This window comes from Cyanistes caeruleus, chromosome 3 (genome assembly GCF_971803275.1).
Source record: "Cyanistes caeruleus chromosome 3, bCyaCae1.hap1.1, whole genome shotgun sequence".
Classification (NCBI taxonomy): domain Eukaryota; kingdom Metazoa; phylum Chordata; class Aves; order Passeriformes; family Paridae; genus Cyanistes; species Cyanistes caeruleus.
The window spans coordinates 77408771-77426829 of NC_141703.1; the positions used below are offsets into that span (position 1 = coordinate 77408771).

Genomic DNA, 18059 nt, shown 5'->3' on the forward strand with positions numbered 1-18059 from the left:
CAATGCTGAAAATTTATTTCAAAAGCATTAAAGCTCATTGTCATGGGTGTCACTGCCTAAACCTCTTATCAAACTCAGAGGTGGCTTGCCACTTCCACTCTAACATGCTGTTGAGCTACTGCAATCTGTCAGAGAGCAAGAGCAGCTTTGGTGCCTGTGCCAGTCCCAGCCAGAGTGAACCTCGTCATAAGTTTAAAAGTCAAAAAGAGTTTTCTAAGGTTCTTGTATTTGTTTTGGGTTTTTTTTTCCTTTTTTCCAGTTGGGGTAAGTTCCAACACTACTATTTGGGCATGAGCCAGCTTAATGCTCAGTATGCCTGGGAGTCATGGGGCATTTGCAAACGCTGCACTACTGCAGGAAACAGTCCCTGGGAACTGTGGGCTTTGAGCTTCCCATTGCTTACCTTAGGGAAAGGAGAATACCCCAAGCAGGAAGGGTCTGTTTTGTGGAAGGAATGTTCATATAACCCTGTACATCACTGAAACCCAGAAGAGTTAAAGCTCCAGAGAAACTGCAATGTGAACACAGCAACAACCAGACAACTAACAGACCAGCTGGAAAGCAGCAGAGAAAAAACTCAGTGGCTAAAGCAGCCAGCAACAGAAGGGGTTACTGGGGGCTACCACTTAAAATAGATGATCCAGTGTAATAATTTCTCTATTATCTAAAATCACATGGGACTGGAATACCCCAGTAAAATATAAAATTCTGTACTGGGGAGATGCTTCCACCATCACATGGCATTGTAACTTCACAAACTCAGGAAAAATGCTGTGGTACACAAGAAAATCAACTGCATTTATTTTCTAGGAGACAAATGAGTTTTCTTAACGTGTACAGAACATATTAACATACTTAGAGAGGAGTTTTAAAGAAAATTTGTCTGTTTGGAAAACTTCTGTCTTTTGACTGAATTTTGCTACTAAAATCTAAGGTGGCACAGGACCCCATGCTGTAGACTCCCCTGGGACTGGGGCTCTCCTGAAAAATCATCAGAAAAATCAGGATATAAGCATTGTGAGTAGTAAGAACTTTTTGCTGTCCTTCAGAAGCCAGTATTCATAACTGAAACTCTTCATGTCATTGAAGTACGGAAAAAAACCCTGTATTTACTGGATATTCTCTTTAGTTACATACAGTATTTTCATTGTAATTACGTTATTTTACGTCTGCTGTACTACAGGAGTAAAACTACCAGGACTCCTTCATCCTTCTGTCACAAGGTGGCGACGTTGGAAGCAAGAAACGTGATGGAGACCAGGGACAGAGCAGCACCCTGAAATGCTGACTTGAACCACACTTTGGAGAAAATAATAAATCATGGGTAAATTCTGAGCCGTATATTTATGTGAAAATTCACGTACTGACTTTAAATGTAAAGCAATTTAAAGAAACTCCAGCCCAGCACTACAAATTCCCTAATGCAATATAATCCTTGAATTATAACCATTATATAAATATAAATATTTTGGTGGGAATTCAGCACATCTGTGCACACCTTTTCACCATATGAAATTCATTATGTAAATAAGATGAGAAATAATTGTCTTTCACGGATTTCCTCTCCTTAAGGTTTTGTTAGCAGCTATTTTTAAAGAAATATATGGAAGCAATTACAAGATCTTGTTAAAAGAGTTCTAAAGTATGTCAGCAGAATGAGTTCCAAGGTAACAGCAGTTTTCTGCCACCGACCAGGCAAAGCAGAGAAAATTTAAGGCACGGATCTTGTTATTAAAATGCATCTGTAAGCTTATGAGCTCTGAACAGAATCCAGCATCCTATTCAAAGATGCTTTGTGCAGAAAGCCAGCAGAAGCTCATTATTCACAGAATGATGGGATCGTTAAGGCTGGAAAAGGCCTTTAAGATCATCAAGCCCAACCACCGGCCCACCACTGTCTTCGTCACTAAAACCTGTCCTGAAGTGCTGTATCCACACATCTTTTGAACGTTTCCACCACTTGCCCGGGCAGCCTGCTCCAATGCCCGACCATCCTTTCAGGGAGTAATTTTTTCCTAATGTACGACCTAAACCACTCCTGGCGCAACTTGAGGCCATTTCTTCTTGTCCTATCCTTCCTACGCCCTCCTTTCAGGCAGCTGTAGAGAACGATAAGGCCTCCCCCAGCCCACTTTGCTCCGGGATAAACACCCCAGTTCCCTCAGCCACCCCTCACAAACTCAGCGGCTTTGCTCCCAGGGTTGCTGAGGAAGCTCCTGTGGCTGCCTGGGGGTGCCTCATACCAGCGGCGCTCCCTGCCAGCCCCGCTGGGGAGGCCTCGTACCCCCAAGCCCACGCAGACTTTTCTCGGGAATGCACTGAAGACGGACACAATTAAACCACCACACGATAGCGCCACCTAAGACCTCCGTGTGAACCGCAGGGAAAGCGCCGACGCGGGACTCGAACCCACCACCTTTCGGTTCGCCGGGCCACTGCGCGCCAACACAAACACAACCCACCTCCCGACCCCCACCGCGGTGTGACTGCACTTCCGTAAACATCGCGGCGAGATGAGTGACAGGCGCGACGGCCAATCGCGATGCGCGGAGCGGTGGAGGGGGCGGGAGCCCGCGCGCAGTGGCTGAGGAGGCGCGCGGCGCGAAACGGTGGCGCGCGAGCCGTGGCGTCCTGATCTGGAACGGCCCCGCAACCGCCCCGGAGCCGGGAGCGCCGCTTCAGACCCGACTGGTTCCTTCAGCGCCGCTTCAGACCCGATTGATTCCTTCAGCGCTGCTTCAGACCCGATTGATTCCTTCAGCGCCGCTTCAGACCTGATTGATTCCTTCAGCGCCGCCTCAGACCTGATTGATTCCTTCAGCGCCGCCACACCGGGCGCGGGCCCTCCTGCGTGCCTGGAGCGAGGTGCAGCCTCTCGGGAAGTCGCTGTGCGTGCTGAGTTTTGTTTGGTGTTGGTTTCCGCGTGAGTCTCTTACTGGCGCTGATAAGTCATAAGCTTATGGAGCAAAATGTACTCCTTTTTTTTTTCCCCCCCCTTTTGAATGGCACCATGTAATAAGTGCTTAGTTCTACCGGTTTATATTTAGGTGTGTTGCTACAGCCTTCCGATGGGGGTAAAACCAGTTGTCAAGAGATACGAAACAAGAAATAAGACGGAAGTGCCATCATCCAAATCCCGAGTCGATTGGAGACGCACTAGAAGGGCGCTCATACTGCTTGACAGCAATGACGAATCCTCAGCCACCTCTGAGGAGGAGTCTACCACATCAGAAAGTGAAATAGATGAGAAAAATCAAGCGGCTGTGAAGAACAACCTTTCAGATCAGGAGGAGAAAGGCCGGAGTGGGGAAGTAACAAAAGATGGTGACGATGAGTGCGTTGTGCCTGGGAAGCGTAACAAGTTGAGCGCCTCTGTCATGTATGACAGTGATGAAAGCGAGGGCAGTGACATACTTGTTAGAAAGGTTTCTGCCAAACGCCGCTGTATATTGGATGACGATGAGAGTTCTAAAGAACAGCAGACTGATAAAACATGCCCTACAGAGAATGTTTCTACTAGTAAGAAACAGAAAGTGCTCGAAAAATTGAAAGAACTTGTAAAACAAAGCGCAGCTCGGAGATCCTGCAGCACTGCAAATTGTGAGGTCAGGGTTTTGTCTTTGAAATTTAATTGGAGCAAGTATTTAATGTGAGGAAAGGTTAAGCAATACAAACTAGTGGGATTTTTTGGGTTTGAATGCATGACAAATTAGTAGTTCTGTAATATTTTAACAGTCACATTAACTGGTGAAAATCTATCAAATTAATTTTATCAGGAAGCAGAATACCTGCCGAAGTGTCTTGGAGATTTCATGTTAGCTTAATTCCTAGAAGTAGACTGAAAAGAGGTACATGGAAATAGCTATTTTAAAGCTGAAAGTAATTGCTATCTAGTACAAAATTATATATATTTTTTTGGAAATGTGTGCTTTCCTGTTAATTGAACAAATGGTGTTATTAGATGGTCAAAAATCTTAGCTGGTGTATGTAGTATTTTGTCTGTGCAAATACTGAAAATACTTGTATTCTAAAAACTTTTAAATTTTTAAATTTAATTAGGATTCTAATAGTGAAGAAACAATGGAAGAGGAACCACTCTGTCAGCTGCCCCTCACACCATCAGAAGGTAGTGAAACTGATGGTGACAGCTTAAAGGATTTTGTAGTAGAGGAAGACAGTGATGATGATGACATTGGCAACCCAGAGCATGTGAAGAGTCAAAATCAGCCACATCAAAAGCAACCAAATCCATCAAACAGCGAGCTGCTGGCACACTACATCCCACAGTGTAAGATCAAAATTAGTGGTAATTCTTCATGTATAACTAGCTTGTAGAATTGTAATAAAATTTAATGGGCTAAATACAAATATTAAGGAATAGAATATGATACTTAAAATCAGATCCCTAAAAGGTTTCAATTTATTATGAAGGCATTTTGATTTCCACAGTAAATTTCTACAGTCTTTCGGTATCAAATTAAAGGGAGGGTATAAGTTGCACAATTATTTTTTTTCAGTTGGTGTGATTTGGGATGAAGTAGGCTGCTTATGATGCATTCATTCCTGTGGAGACCTGAAAGCATCATCCTTCATCCTACAATCTTGTGGTTTATGCTAAGACCAGCTATGTTAATCTGTCCAAATTCTGTTCTCGCTGAGTTTGGGGCTTGGGATTTTATTTCTTGGATTTTTTTTTTTTTTTGGTTGGTTGAGTTTTTTTTATGTTTTGGGGTTTTTTTTATGTATTTTTATTCTGTGGTGGTAAGACTTGTGACCAGAGGTCTAGAGGGGTTTCTGATTCCACTGGCCAGTCTCGGCTGAATTACACAGAGCAAGAAAACTCTTCAAGGTGTTCTTTTATGAAAACCAATTTCTGGATGGAGCAGAGAGATTTGAAGCAGGATCTTATGCAAATCTTTTTTTCTTCCATATTTTGTTGTTCGGTTGTAGGTATGTAGTGACAGCACAGTCACTGCTAGTGTAGGTAATTACAAGCATTTGTGGTATTCCTTCCCCAGTGAAGACATCAGCAGAACTGTGTTTGAAAGAAAGAAAAGAAATGAACACAAGAAACAAAATGCAAGCAAAAAACCCATGACCACAGCATAAGCCTGGGCCTTCTCTGATTTACATTATTTTCTGCTATTTGTAGAACAAATGATTCACTTCTCTTTGTGTTTGTACTTCTTATTGTGGACTTCTCTTGCTGGAAGTGCATGTAGCTTTAGGGTGCTAAAATTCTGTATGATCCCTGGGATGAGAAGCACAATTTAAAGGCAAAATCCTATGGGTGTGGGTATTTTAATTTATATTAAAATAATTTCTAAATCTATATTTAAATAACTTTAAAATTCTAAACTTACAATGGAGAAAAAGAAGAAAAGTTCTTCTTACAGGACTTCTAACATGGCATTTTTTTTTTTTTCTGATTTTTTTCCTTTTGGTAAATTTTGGTTGTATTGCTTTCTTCCCAGTATCTCGCTGTGATCATTATGTACACTTCAAAAGAATAGTAAAGGCTTTCCTCATAAATGCAATTGATGACACTTTTCTGAGCTCATTATATGGTAAGTAAATTGCATTAAGTAATATATTCATGCATTCAGAGTTGTACAAAGCCATTTATTGTAAGGAAGGGTGTTTCTCCTGATTAGGGTATAGAACTGAGGGTCCTGAAATCTGTGGTTTTCCTGCTATATAACTTTGGTGGGGGAGAGCAGAGGGGACTATCTGAAAATGATACAGTAATCTTGGAAAAATGTGTAGACTTAATTCTTGAGCACAGAAGGCTTAAATGCCTTCTTCAGATGTAGGAATGTGTTTCTGTGTTACTAATCAGTAGTAATCTTTCTAGCATGAAATCCAAATTAATTTCAAAGCAGATATCTCAATGAAAACATTGCAAGGTCAGCTGGTTTGTCAAAATCTCTTGTGCTTCACAGTTTTTTTTCTTAGGAATTTGATAGATAATAAATGCTTTTAGTTATGGAGATGACTCTACATCAGATTTTTTTTTCCCTTTTTTTTTTTTTTTTTTAATCACATCAGATAAATAAGCTTCAGCTGCAGTCAGTACTTGTCTTATTCCTTCTGAGGAAGTGCTTTTTGGCATTTAGCCTAGCAGGGCTGAATAACAGCCTCACACATAGTTTCATAAGCACTATAAAGATGGGATTAAGGAGAGGACTCTCAGTGTCAGACTGTGGAAGGAGTCAGTAAAGTGCCAAGGTTTTGATGTCATCAGGAATTAAGAGGGAATGGAGAAACTGAAGTACACCACAGACCTCAGAATAAAGGTTCTATACTCTTGGACCTAAAAATGTCTTTCCTCTACTGCTGCTGGTTCTTTCAGGTGTTTGGTTTGTTTTGTTTCAACAAGTAAAAGCAAGCCTTTGAAAAGTAGTAAGTAAACACTGCCAGATTAATGTTGTAATAACTTCCTTCTATTTCAAATTGTATCTGCTCAATAAAATGTAACAATTTATTGCTAAATTGCTGGAAGTAAATGTGTTCTGCGGGTGAGCTGAAGGTTGTACATGAACATTGTATGAACAAAGAGTAGCATTACAAAAATATATTTTTATAATGTAGAGTGGATTGTTCTGAGTTAATTGAAGTGAATCTCTTCATTTGTTTTGACTCAAAAGCAGCTACTGTAGTATTTGAGTTCACACTTGCTTTTTATTGGGTAGGATTTTGTTTTGTGGTCTAGCACAGCCTCTTCAAGCTCCTACTGCAAATGTGTGTGTAAAGTGAATATGGAAAAACAGTTAATTGCAATTATGGTTGCTAAAATGACAGTTAACTACTTTAAAAAGCTAGATAGACGGTGGTCCTTCTCAGGTCTATTTTTTTTTTTTTTTTTTGGTAATAGCTAGCTGAATTAAGTTTTATGTCTGTACACACTGAAGTTCCAGGGCAGTATGCATTGGCCTGCATCTAGGGAAGTCCTGTTTAATTCCTGGAGTCCAGCATGTATTTGGGAAACAGTAACAGTGGTAATTTTACTCATCCTCATGCTTTTTTATTTATTTTGCTTGAGTAAGTATTTAGAAGTACATATGCTGCCTAATTCAAGGCATCTGACTGTGCTACTGAAGGTCAGCTTCTCTGTGATCTTTATGTGACAGAGTTGTCAAAATTTCTGCTCTGAAGTAGCTCAGAGCAGTTTGTTTTCATGGATTCCAACACTTTTCTTTTACATTTTGAACAACTTCAATGAATTGGTTGAACAGCATGACTTTCCCCCACATGCTTCCTCCTTTTCTATTAAGTGGGACTGAGTAAATTGATCTCCATTTGGGATGAGAGCTTTTGATTTGATTGTAGGGTTTATTCATGTACCCCTTTTGAATTATAAAATACATCCCTTTATGAAGATGTAGGGATTGCATGGATCACTTTTATGGGTAACAGTAGCAAATGTATTTGCAACTACACATATATGCTACTATACCTATATACATATGCTATAAATAACAATTTAGTAAAATCATTCATAGTTCTTAGTATGCAGAAGCATATTGTCCTTGAAAATTTTATCTAAAAAACTTGTACAATATAGGGTGGTCAGCAGATTAGTAATGATTCTCACTGAACAGATGGAACCAGAAAAAAGAAGTATGCACAAGATATACTGCTCTCACTTCATTATTTGGATGACCGCTTCATTCAGCCTCGTCTTGAGAACTTAATCTGTAGAAGTCGCTGGAAAGATCGATACAAGGTGTGTAGATTCTACTTCAAATGCTGAAATTCTCTGTAAAGGTGCAACAATCACTTTAATTGTATATCCTTTTTAATAACAACTATTGTTCTTTAACTTAAATAATTTGTTTTGATGCTTATGTAAATATCAGAAATATTTCACATGTTGATAACCAGACAAATATTCAGGTAGCAGAACAGAATTTGTTCTCAGCTACCTGAATGTGTCTCCTGCTAACTTCAACAGATGATGTTTGAGAATTTTTTTTGTCACTTGCTAAATGTTCTAACAAAACTTTGTCTTCTTCCCATAAAAAGGTAAACAGTATGTTCATCATGAACCTTCTACTACTACTACAAAAAATTAAGTCACTATAGAGCAATTACCTACTGTATGTATATTACTAGAAGAGTATTAGTATCATGGGTGTGATGATTTAATAATCATTGTAATAATGAAATTTGGCTCTCTTTCATTTTTCTTGGACTAATTTTGTGTGAGTACAGAGTGCTCAGCAGCCTGCTTGAGGCATCATTCAGTTCACAGAGATTCTTTAATGTTATTTGGAATGTGTTTTTCAGGAGCGTGTGGATTGTTACCCAGATGTTCACATAAGCTTGAAAAGTACAAAAAATATGTCTTGTCAGGCCTGTGAATTGAAGCGGTGTTGTCGGTTCAATGTGTTGCTCTCTGGAAGGCTTTATAATAGTAAAACTATGGAAGTGGATGACTTCATGTCAGATGATAAACAGGTAATTTCAAACCAGCTCTCTATTTTTAAGTTTCATTTTTAAGTTTTTCTTTTATCAAGAAAATAAATCTGGTTTTTTTTTTTTTGACCTTTGGTTTTGCCTGCATCACAATGACCTGTGTGCTGTTTCCTCTTCACATCTACCCCTTAATGAAAAAGCCTTTTACCTTTATGTATGCCTGTAACGCCCTTAAGACTTCCCCAGCAGGAATCTTGCATTGTTTAGTGGTCAGAAACATTGTAAAAGTAACTTTCTGTATGACTTACAATCATTGCTATTGAATGATTGTGTTTTCTGTTTTGCTGCAAGTAAGATTTGTTCAACATTGCATCACTAGGTTTGCTAATTCTGTGCCTGCTCTGCCTCTAACAGAGGGTTGGAGGGTCCACGTGCACTCCAACAGTTCTTGTTTGCTCTATGTTCAAACATTGAGTGAAACAGTGCAATGGTCATCCTAGCAGTCCAAGTGTGACCTTACTTAATTTAGCAGAATTTACTGCTTCGTTCTTCAGATTTATTTTTTTCATAGCTACTATTTCCCACGTAGCTCTTCACTCAGGACAAATTATCTTGGCATCTCAGATGCGTTGACACTTGAAGCTGCTGATCTCCTTTCAAGTAAACTTGTTCCTACCTACATCAATACATTTTATTAGAGCCTTTTCCCCATTACTGCAGTATCGGAATTACTTGTCCAAACTAGAGGGCACTTCCATTTAGGTAGTCTTGCATCTATTTCTCTCTCAGTTGTCACTTCTAGAATATTTGGATTAATTTTTTTTTGGTTTTTTTTTTTACTAAAAGGTATTTTTCATGTTGTTACATAATGTTCCATTAAGCAGTCATTTTCACCTAAAATAATTTAATAATAGGCTAATACAATTTTATTTCGCAGCTGAGCCTTTTGAAAACTTTGACTTTCAAGAACCTAGGTGTTTCTAATATTTAGACATCTTCTCTTCAAATTTACAGCTACATATAATTGTTATGATTAGGTATGCATATGACCTTCAGTAATGCAATTCATGACCTCTTATGATAAATTCAAACACGTGATTTGTCAAGAATGAAATATTGCTACAGTTGTTTACCAACTGATACCCAAGTTCTGTCTTTCTTCCCTTTCAGGAGACACAGATGGTATTTTATTTGTGAGTGTAAAAGAATTTTTGAACACAGCTAAAGTTCTTCACAGTATTTGTTGAAAATAAAGAAGTTTCAGAACAAGGGGTTTTTTCAGTATATTTTATAGTGAGGTACAATAGGATTTCTTAAGTAAAAATAAAGTGAAGCCATTGTCAAACAGGGAGTATACCTTACTGAAGCTCCAATGAATTGTTTGGATATTTGCAAATTCCTTAACTTACAGATTTGAGAGATGTCACTGTGATTATCATTTTGTCATCATGCAGGGCTCTGTATGTAATGCAAGAGATTGAAAATCTGTGCCAGAGTTTTTCTTATATTACAGACCCTTCTGAGCAGCAGTTGCTGATACTCTGTTTTGAAAAGTATGTTTGTGCATGATAGTCAAGAAAGCATTTCCAGCAATGCTTTTTCCCTTTTTGATCCTGTTTTTTGCAGGAAAACAGTAAGTCCTCTGCAATCATCCCAGCACTGATATTGCAGTCTGTCATAGTCATTCTTCTTACATACAGATCACTAATTTAAAAATACTCAGTATTTCAATGGGAAGTGTGTGCCTTACTTCACCAGAAATAATTAGTGAACTAGCACAAGAATTTAATCTTTACCTAACTTTCAGCTTAACTGTGGAAATAACAGTAGCAGTCCCCTCACTGCTGACCAAATGTTGTCCTGCATAAAGTGTTAGCTATTTTTTACTTTGGAAAAACTTGAAATATCCTATGGAATACTGAACTAACTTGCTAGTTCATTTTTGTCCTCTTCAGCTTAGCAGTACAAAATGAGAGCTTTTTTTACCCTGTGGACACCAGCATCTGGGGACGTCTGCTATGTGCCTGCTCAGTATAGCTCAGTGGCTGTTAAGCAGACTCAGGGGAGAGAGTAATTGAGCACTTTCCAGTCATTTTTGATAGTGTCTTGTAATGAAGCATTTGTGTTCTTAGGGTGACCTGTAGTTTAGACTGCTAAAAGTACTGTTCTCAAGTTGTCTTTAAAGCTCTGCTGGCAATGCATTGAGCAACTTGTCCTGCCAATTTAGAAAAAAAATATATAAAAGAAAAAAAGGCTCACGGAGCTACATAAAACTGCCATTTCACAAGCTTAATTGACTGATAGAGAAGGCAGTTCAGCACTGACAGATCAAATTGAACAGAAACACATAGTTGGACTATTTTCTATAGATTTGTTTGAAAATACTCGAGAAAAGTGGATGTGAAGAGAACAAAAACAGACCTCCAACCTCCTTCTTCTGCATAAAACTTTCCTTTTCTCTCATCTCTGAAGTATTCTGCTTTGCCAGTAGAAAGAGAAGAGAAACAGCTGTTCCAATTTTGCTTAGGCTTGCAGTGATTATTCACTGTGTAGGTGCCAATTCTCATTTCCCCCTGATCAGGGAGAATCACAAGGTTTAGAGATGTGTCCCCCACACTTACTTCCTTGCTCCTTACATCACCTGGATTATAAACTGTTTTCTACTCTCAGTCTTGGTGTTCTGTTTATAAACATGCTTAGAGGACATGGATTCAGTCACTACATGTTGTGCTATTGTCCAACCATGCTCCTGCATTCCATACAAAGTGATTTAACACAACTTTGGCTGATAGGGCCAGCTTGAGTAGATAAGTTAAGCATTAACACAGAGGGACTGAGAACTGTGAGGGGGAAAAGTTAGAGTGAGTACAGTACTGAGATTCTTTCCAAAGCTGCATTCTGAAATAGCATTGTATTTTTAGACTATCTTTCTTGCTTAAAAACACAATACATAGTTACATTTATACGATATTTAGCTATTTGCCTTTGGCATTTCTCCACATCACACATAAATAAGCTATGAAACTCACTGCCACAGGATATTTTGGAAGGGAAAAATAGTATTGGGTCCCAAAACAGATTAGACAGGTTCTTGGGGAAAGTTCTTTCATGCTTTGGAACATAATATTTGGGATGATACAGACTGTCTTAACTCTTGACTGCCAGAAAATGTGTGGTAATCTTATGATCATTCTAATGTTTGTGCTGGATCTTATGCTAACTTTCTACATATCTCCTGCTAGCTGTTGTCACAGGGGAGAAAACTGGGCCATCAGTTTGATGCAAGATGGTATCTCCTATTTTATATCACATAATGTTCCAAATGCCACACCTCATTGCTTGGGATGCTTGAAAAGTTGTGCAATGCTCTACAAAGCACTGCAGCTCAGTTCTTCATTGCTGCAGTATTTGAAATGGTGCTTCTGGAAATTTGAATTAATCAAGACTCAGCATTAGTTTGTAGGTCTTGCACTTCAGAAGCACTGGCAGCACCAAACACAAGCCTTAGCTTTTTAGTTTTGGGAATACTAGAAAGTGGAGCTGTATATAGGTACAACATGTACATGATCAGTAGAGAATTAAAATATAGTAATATGCATTTTTTATCTCAAAATGTTTAAAATATCAGTTAATAATCCGGTCAGATCAAAAGTTCTTTTCAGTGTGTGTGTCTCTTTTGACTTAACTGATACTATGCCTGGTGATAACCACTGAGCTGCTGGTTAATATATTTAAGAGGCTAAGATATGTTCATATAGTTAAGAAAATGTATAACTAATACCTGTAAATTCTGTTAACATAATCTTTAAAAATACACTTTTCTGTTAATTTCATTGTTGGCAGATAGAGCTAGTGCTGGATTGCAGTAGTAGGTCAGGTGTTTTGGGGAACTGCTCACAGATGCAAACATTTGGTCATGCATTCAGAAAAGCTCCCTGAAAATGTGGGTTGTAAGCATTAATTAAAACTTCACCTTCTTGTAATTTGAGAGTATTCAGATTATTAGCAATAAAAGGTACCACTTTTATGGCTCAGAAGAAATAGTTTTACAACTTAAAATTTGGTTGATTAACATATATATATATATATATATGTTTGTGCGTGTAATGTAAAACAGCAATGCAACTGCATCTTGCATTCCAAATGCAGAGGACTTTAGCCATTTACATATTTGTTGTGGAAAGGTGTGACAAGACATCAGTCCAAAACAGTGTTGTCCTTGGAGGATAAGTTGATGAGAGTTTGGTTGGGTTTTCCGTTATTGTTGTTTGGTTTTTTTAAGAAAAACAGAATCAATTTCTTTACATATGTGTAAGTTACGTTGCTTTTTAGAAAACCTGACTTCCAAAATCAGCCAGATGTAGATTTCTTACCTGGTAGGCTTTGTCTCCATGAGTTGAAGTAGTAATCAGTGCACCTATGGGTCATTTACAGAGGATAGACTCTTCTTCTGACTTGCTATTGTACCTGCACTCTCTTGTGAAATGCAGGATGTCCATAAAGGCAGGTGAAAACTGAGTCTTGTTCCCTCCCTGCATCTCCATTGTCACATATTCTTAGTGAGCACTTAGGATAGCCAAAGTTCCTTGTAAACAATATATTACTCACTATTTTCATGGTAGTGCTGATAGATTATACCAAATCTATTCTAATTCATGTTCTGATTATGTAGTAACAGGCACATTTTACCATTTGTTTACCTATAAATGCTGCTGTGAAAAAACTGTGAAATAAGACAATTCCATTTTTTCTGCATGGAAATCATAGGAGTAAAACTGGTAATAACTGGGAGATTCAGAGGCTTTATTTCTGCAGCATCATAGCTTAGCTATTCCTTCCAGACAGTTACAGATTAATGTTTGTATTGTATAAAACTTAACGTTCAGATTTTATTTTTTTTGAAATTCAACCTCTCCATTTATTAAGTGCTGTGAGGCGTATGCCAATATGTGTTTATATGTGTTTCTTGAAGAAATGATGACTATTATTCAGTCTACAAAATGTTAAAACTGGTATTTCATCTCCCTAGGAAGTACTTACATATTAAGCAAAAGCAAATAATTCCTCTTCCTCTGCTTTCACAATAAGATGGTTGTTTGAAAGTGTTAGTGATTTTGTAACAAAACTCCACCAGAAGATAGGAAAGATACAACCAATTACAAACATGATTGTGTTTGCAAGAAGACCGCACTGATAAGCTGCCATTGCTTGGACTTGCTGGCTGCCTGCTTGCTCAAAAAGCTGTGGCTGTGAAAACTACATAGGTTTGTGTCAGTTTTATGCATGTAGTGTCATTCTGTTTATTTCATTATTCAAAAAAAAATTCCTGGGCTGACTGTTTAAACTGTACGAGATTAGCCCACCAATTCTGTATATTGCAAAGATAATCATGGTTCTATCCATGGGAATCATTTGTTCATTCTGGCCTAGGTTTTGAAGGTTGGCATAGTGTGTGCAAATCGTACAAGAGTTTATCACAACCTGAAACACTTCAAGTACAAGTTATACATGGATTGCAGCTCAGTTGCTGGATTGGATGGTGTAGAGGATGAACCTGTCAAAGACACTGTAGAGCGGCTTCTCAACCACTTGGAAGAGAGTGGGTGGATTCAGAAGGTATGACTGGGTTATTCCCTGTATTCTTTTCCAAGCAGATGAAAGTACGTTCAGATAAAATGTCTGATTTAATGGATCAGTTCTGAGTTACCGGCTGTCAATAACACAACTCAGCTCAACCATTCTCCCATTTCTGCTGACCCAGTTTTTCAAACAGTGTTGTGCTGCTCTGCTCACACAGTTTGCATCAGCTTTTGACATGAAGCTTTTTGACAGCTGCATGATCTCTAGGCTGTGGTGGGCAGGCCCTTGTTTCATTTGAAAGCAGCAACAACAGCAAACTTGAGCTGTAACTTAGAAAGATGGGAAGGATGTACATGAGGCACAGCAAGAGTATTTTAAAATTCTGTTTACACTGAAGACCTTTGAATTGTTCAGAACAACTTCATGAAGTATTTTAAGACAATTTGTAGTACAATTGCATTTAGTATGCTTTTAGATATAGCTTCTAAATCATTATTGACATACTTGGTCATGTGTTGAACAAGAAAAAGCAGTCTTTACATAATACAGTTAGTAAATATTGATAAATTGTAAAAATTTTATTTCATTCACAGAAATATGATGGTCTTGAAGATTACATGGAAGATGCAGATAATTTTCAAGAAGAGAAAATTGATTAAGAGGTCATAGAGCTCTTTGGAAGACATCTTCAAAAATGTGAATGGCCTGCTTCGTGTGTATGCACTTTATGTCTGCCTGGACTTCAAGATTTCTTTGTAGGCTGTTAACACCCAAATTCATATGCCTTTAAATTACTGATAATGTGCTGTATCTTTTTTTATTATCTGTGTCAATATAAACCCAAAGTTTTACCAAATCAGTCCTTACAGTCTTACTGCATTAATCACTAAGTTTTCTACTATTAGAAATATCAGTTCAATATCTATTTACTTGTGAACTAAAACTTCCACCTATTTAGATTGACCTGCATTGTAGGGAACATAGAAGATCTTTTGAAGTGGGTATATTTGGAAAGGTAAGGCTTTGTTATACAAGAACTTAGGACTTGCATCTTACCTTCCTTATTGCTCATGTGCAAGTAAGTTCAGTCAGTTAGAATGATAGTTACAGCAAACAGGACCTAAATACAAAGATCTACTTCTCCAGTGAGGAATCAGTACAGACAGTTGCAAGGCAACAGAGGAAATATTCTGCAGTCCTGACTGCATTTGCAGCACAGTAGTCATTCCTCTTGAGAAAGTAGGTGATGAGTCACAGTATGGGCGTCATACAGACTGAGTCTGGCTTAGCCATCTAAATGAACACATGGGCCCACATTGCTGTCTTTGATAAGCAGCTGGGACAATTTACTGAGATTTTAAACATCAGGTTACATTGTGCAAACATAATGGCAGCAAATTGGAGTAACTGCAGTCCTAAGAGATTGGATTAATATGCCCATGCAAGATACGCAAGAATTCTCCCGGTGTAACTTAACAGAAAGTAGGAGTTAGTCAGAAACAGGATGCATGGCGTACCAGAATTACACAAAACCCAAATCAGAGTAGATTTTCAAGGATTTAGGAAGGGTTAAGTATGCTACTGTCCATTCTGAAAAATTGGACAAGAACCGTAAACATGTACTTGAAGCCCAGAAAGGTAACTGTGTCCTGGGCTGCATCCAAAACAGCATGGCCAGCAGGCTGAGGGAGGTGATTCTACCATTCTACTCTTATGAAACCCCTACCTGCAGTGCTGCGTCCAGCTCTAGGGTCCCAGCACAGGAAAGACCGGGTGTGCTGGAGCAAATCCAGAGGAGGGTCACTAAATTGATCTAAGTGCTGGCTGTAGATAAGCTGAGAGAGTTGGGGTTGTTAAGTCTGGAGAAGGGAAGGCTCTGGGAGACCTTGCAACCTTTAAGTATTTAAAGGGGGCCTACAAGGAAGATGAAGAGGCTTTTTACCAAGGCCTGTAGTTTTACTAAGTCCTAACAGGACAGCAAGTTTTAAACTCAGAGAAGGTAGGTATAAAAGGACATATGGAAGAAGTTTTTTACTGTGAGGTAGGTGAGGCACTGGCACAGGTTGCCCAGAGAAGGTGTGGATGCCCAACCCCTAAGAGGGTGCTGAGGTTAGGTCAGGATGGGGTTTTGAGAAACCTGGTATACTGAGAGATATGCCTGGCCATTATGATCCTTAAAGGTCCCTTCCAACCCAAATTATTCAGTGTTTCTATCCATGTATTTTGGGCTGCATATAAAAAGAATTAGATAGAGCTTAAGATAAAATGCAGGGCACAGCATTTTGAAACCTTCATGTTGCTGAATGCCCTATTAGGTTTTTTTTGGCTTAACAACTTAGTGAAAGATACTGTTAACACTCTGAATCCTTTTAACAGGTTACTCTCTCAGCAGCAAAACTAATGGAACCTGATTTCTCATAGACTTGTCCTTAAGAAGTCACTACATTTATTTTGCCACTTTACTGGGAATAGATAGGCTGATTGTGTAGGCACCTGCTGCCAGGTATATTGCTTGACAGTGAACATCTGCTGCCTTTTTTACATAGAGACTGTACCTTAGATTCATCATTCACTACCCTTTTTTCAGCATTCATTGTGAGAAATTAACTGCTTTTAGTTTGTTAAGGACTTGAAATTGAGCAATGTTTTAAATGCTATTAGGGTGAGTTAGTGGCATCAGTACTCCTTTGTACCACATACAGATACAAGATAGACAAAACCAAGATGAAAATTTCCAGTGAACAGATTGAGACTTGCTCTCAAGTAAACTTACATTGAAGATATTCTTTCCATGCCTTACCTGTTAGACACAAACTTCTGAGGTTTGGTATGTCTTATATTTATCTCCCCGGTTACCAAAGCTAAAGGTTTCCTTCTCTATTTCTTCTCCTCCCTCATCTCTGTTCCTCTGGGAATATTGGTGGAACACACCTATCAACTTAAAAATACTCAGGAATTCATCTTGAATATATCCATTTCAGTTATTGATACCTCAGTTCTTTCTGTTAAAAAAATCTCTGTATAGTTTGGTTTGCTTCTCTAGAACATACATTTGGTGTGACTTTATTCTTACAAAGGAAAACCATTCTGAAATGAGTTCTGTACCATGTAGTGGAGTATGTCCTCGTAGAGCCTTCCTGACTGATCCTAATTTTTGCTACTTTATGAATTTTCTGAAAACTCTCGAGACTACGATTTTGCTTAAAAATTTTGTTGTCAAAATGAATCTCTCATTTTGCTACATTAAAACAATTCACTACCAAAATAAAGAATAAGTTAGTGAAACTCTGGCTTGCTGATTAAGGTAATATTTCAAGAATAAATACAGTTTGATTGAAAATTGAAATGGTCCATTCTACTTACTTTTTGATATCCCAGGTTTCTCACCTCCTCTTCATTCACCGAAAAAGCATGTGCTATCTACAGCATTTTTTTTCCAGATCATATTTTTTTCTGTTGCTAGCAGAGATACAAAAGTATTCTGATGGAACTTCTTGGTAGAAAGTGCTTCCATAGGTTTACTAATCTTGGCTGTGGTATCAGCAGTGGGACCAAGAAAATGCCTTAAAGTGAAATCATTCTTCTGTTTCAGTAAGGAAGAGATATTTGATTTGGCAGGAGCTGATGTTTTTGTGTGTTAAACTCTGATATTCCCCTCACTGAGATGGGAGGAAGTGATAATATTTTTGTGGCTGCTGTTCTACCTGAAGCGTTTCTAAAAGACGTTCTAAAATGTGAAGTGTCATTACATCACTTTTACATTTATCTTCACCACAGGAAGTTAAATTGTTTAGAAGAGTAAATATGTAAAAATTTAGATCAGTTTTTCTAGTTCTGTCTGCAAATGCTAGTCCACCATGAAGCACAAAGAGCACTCTTACCCCTGAGATTTTCTATATATAGAAATAATCAATAAAAATATTTCCAGCAGGAAAAAAAATTGTGCAAATATCTAATGATGGGAGAAGTTAGAAATCTAACCAGTCTTTCATGCTTTTTTTTCAAAATCAGAGAAGTTGAATGGAGCTAGGTGAGAGAATATTTTTTTTTTTTCCAGTAGA

General features: G+C 38.3%; 1 protein-coding gene across 3 annotated transcripts; it reads left to right on the forward strand.

Annotated features, from left to right (window-relative positions):
* Window positions 1-2198: 2198 nt before the first annotated feature.
* CCDC82 (coiled-coil domain containing 82) lies at window positions 2199-17344 on the forward strand. 3 transcript variants are annotated; one of them, XM_023920658.2, is made up of 8 exons: window positions 2199-2888; window positions 3048-3605; window positions 4060-4288; window positions 5475-5567; window positions 7602-7726; window positions 8290-8460; window positions 13849-14034; window positions 14592-17344. In XM_023920658.2, exons 2-8 carry the CDS (start codon window positions 3069-3071, stop codon window positions 14655-14657), a joined length of 1407 nt encoding a protein of 468 aa, XP_023776426.2. In that variant the 5' UTR covers window positions 2199-2888; window positions 3048-3068; the 3' UTR covers window positions 14658-17344. The 3 variants fall into 3 exon arrangements, with proteins under 3 accessions (XP_023776426.2, XP_023776404.2, XP_023776415.2); XM_023920636.2 differs by having other exon boundaries at window positions 2552-2971; XM_023920647.2 differs by having other exon boundaries at window positions 2562-2923.
* Window positions 17345-18059: the final 715 nt, after the last annotated feature.

What these genes read in the sequence shown, in the direction of transcription:
- CCDC82 (XM_023920636.2), top strand. An exon ending in GGCACACTACATCCCACAGT is followed by an intron (nt 4,289 to 5,474) that starts GTAAGATCAAAA and finishes CTTTCTTCCCAG; the next exon opens with TATCTCGCTGTGATCATTAT. An exon ending in TCATGTCAGATGATAAACAG is followed by an intron (nt 8,461 to 13,848) that starts GTAATTTCAAAC and finishes ATTCTGGCCTAG; the next exon opens with GTTTTGAAGGTTGGCATAGT.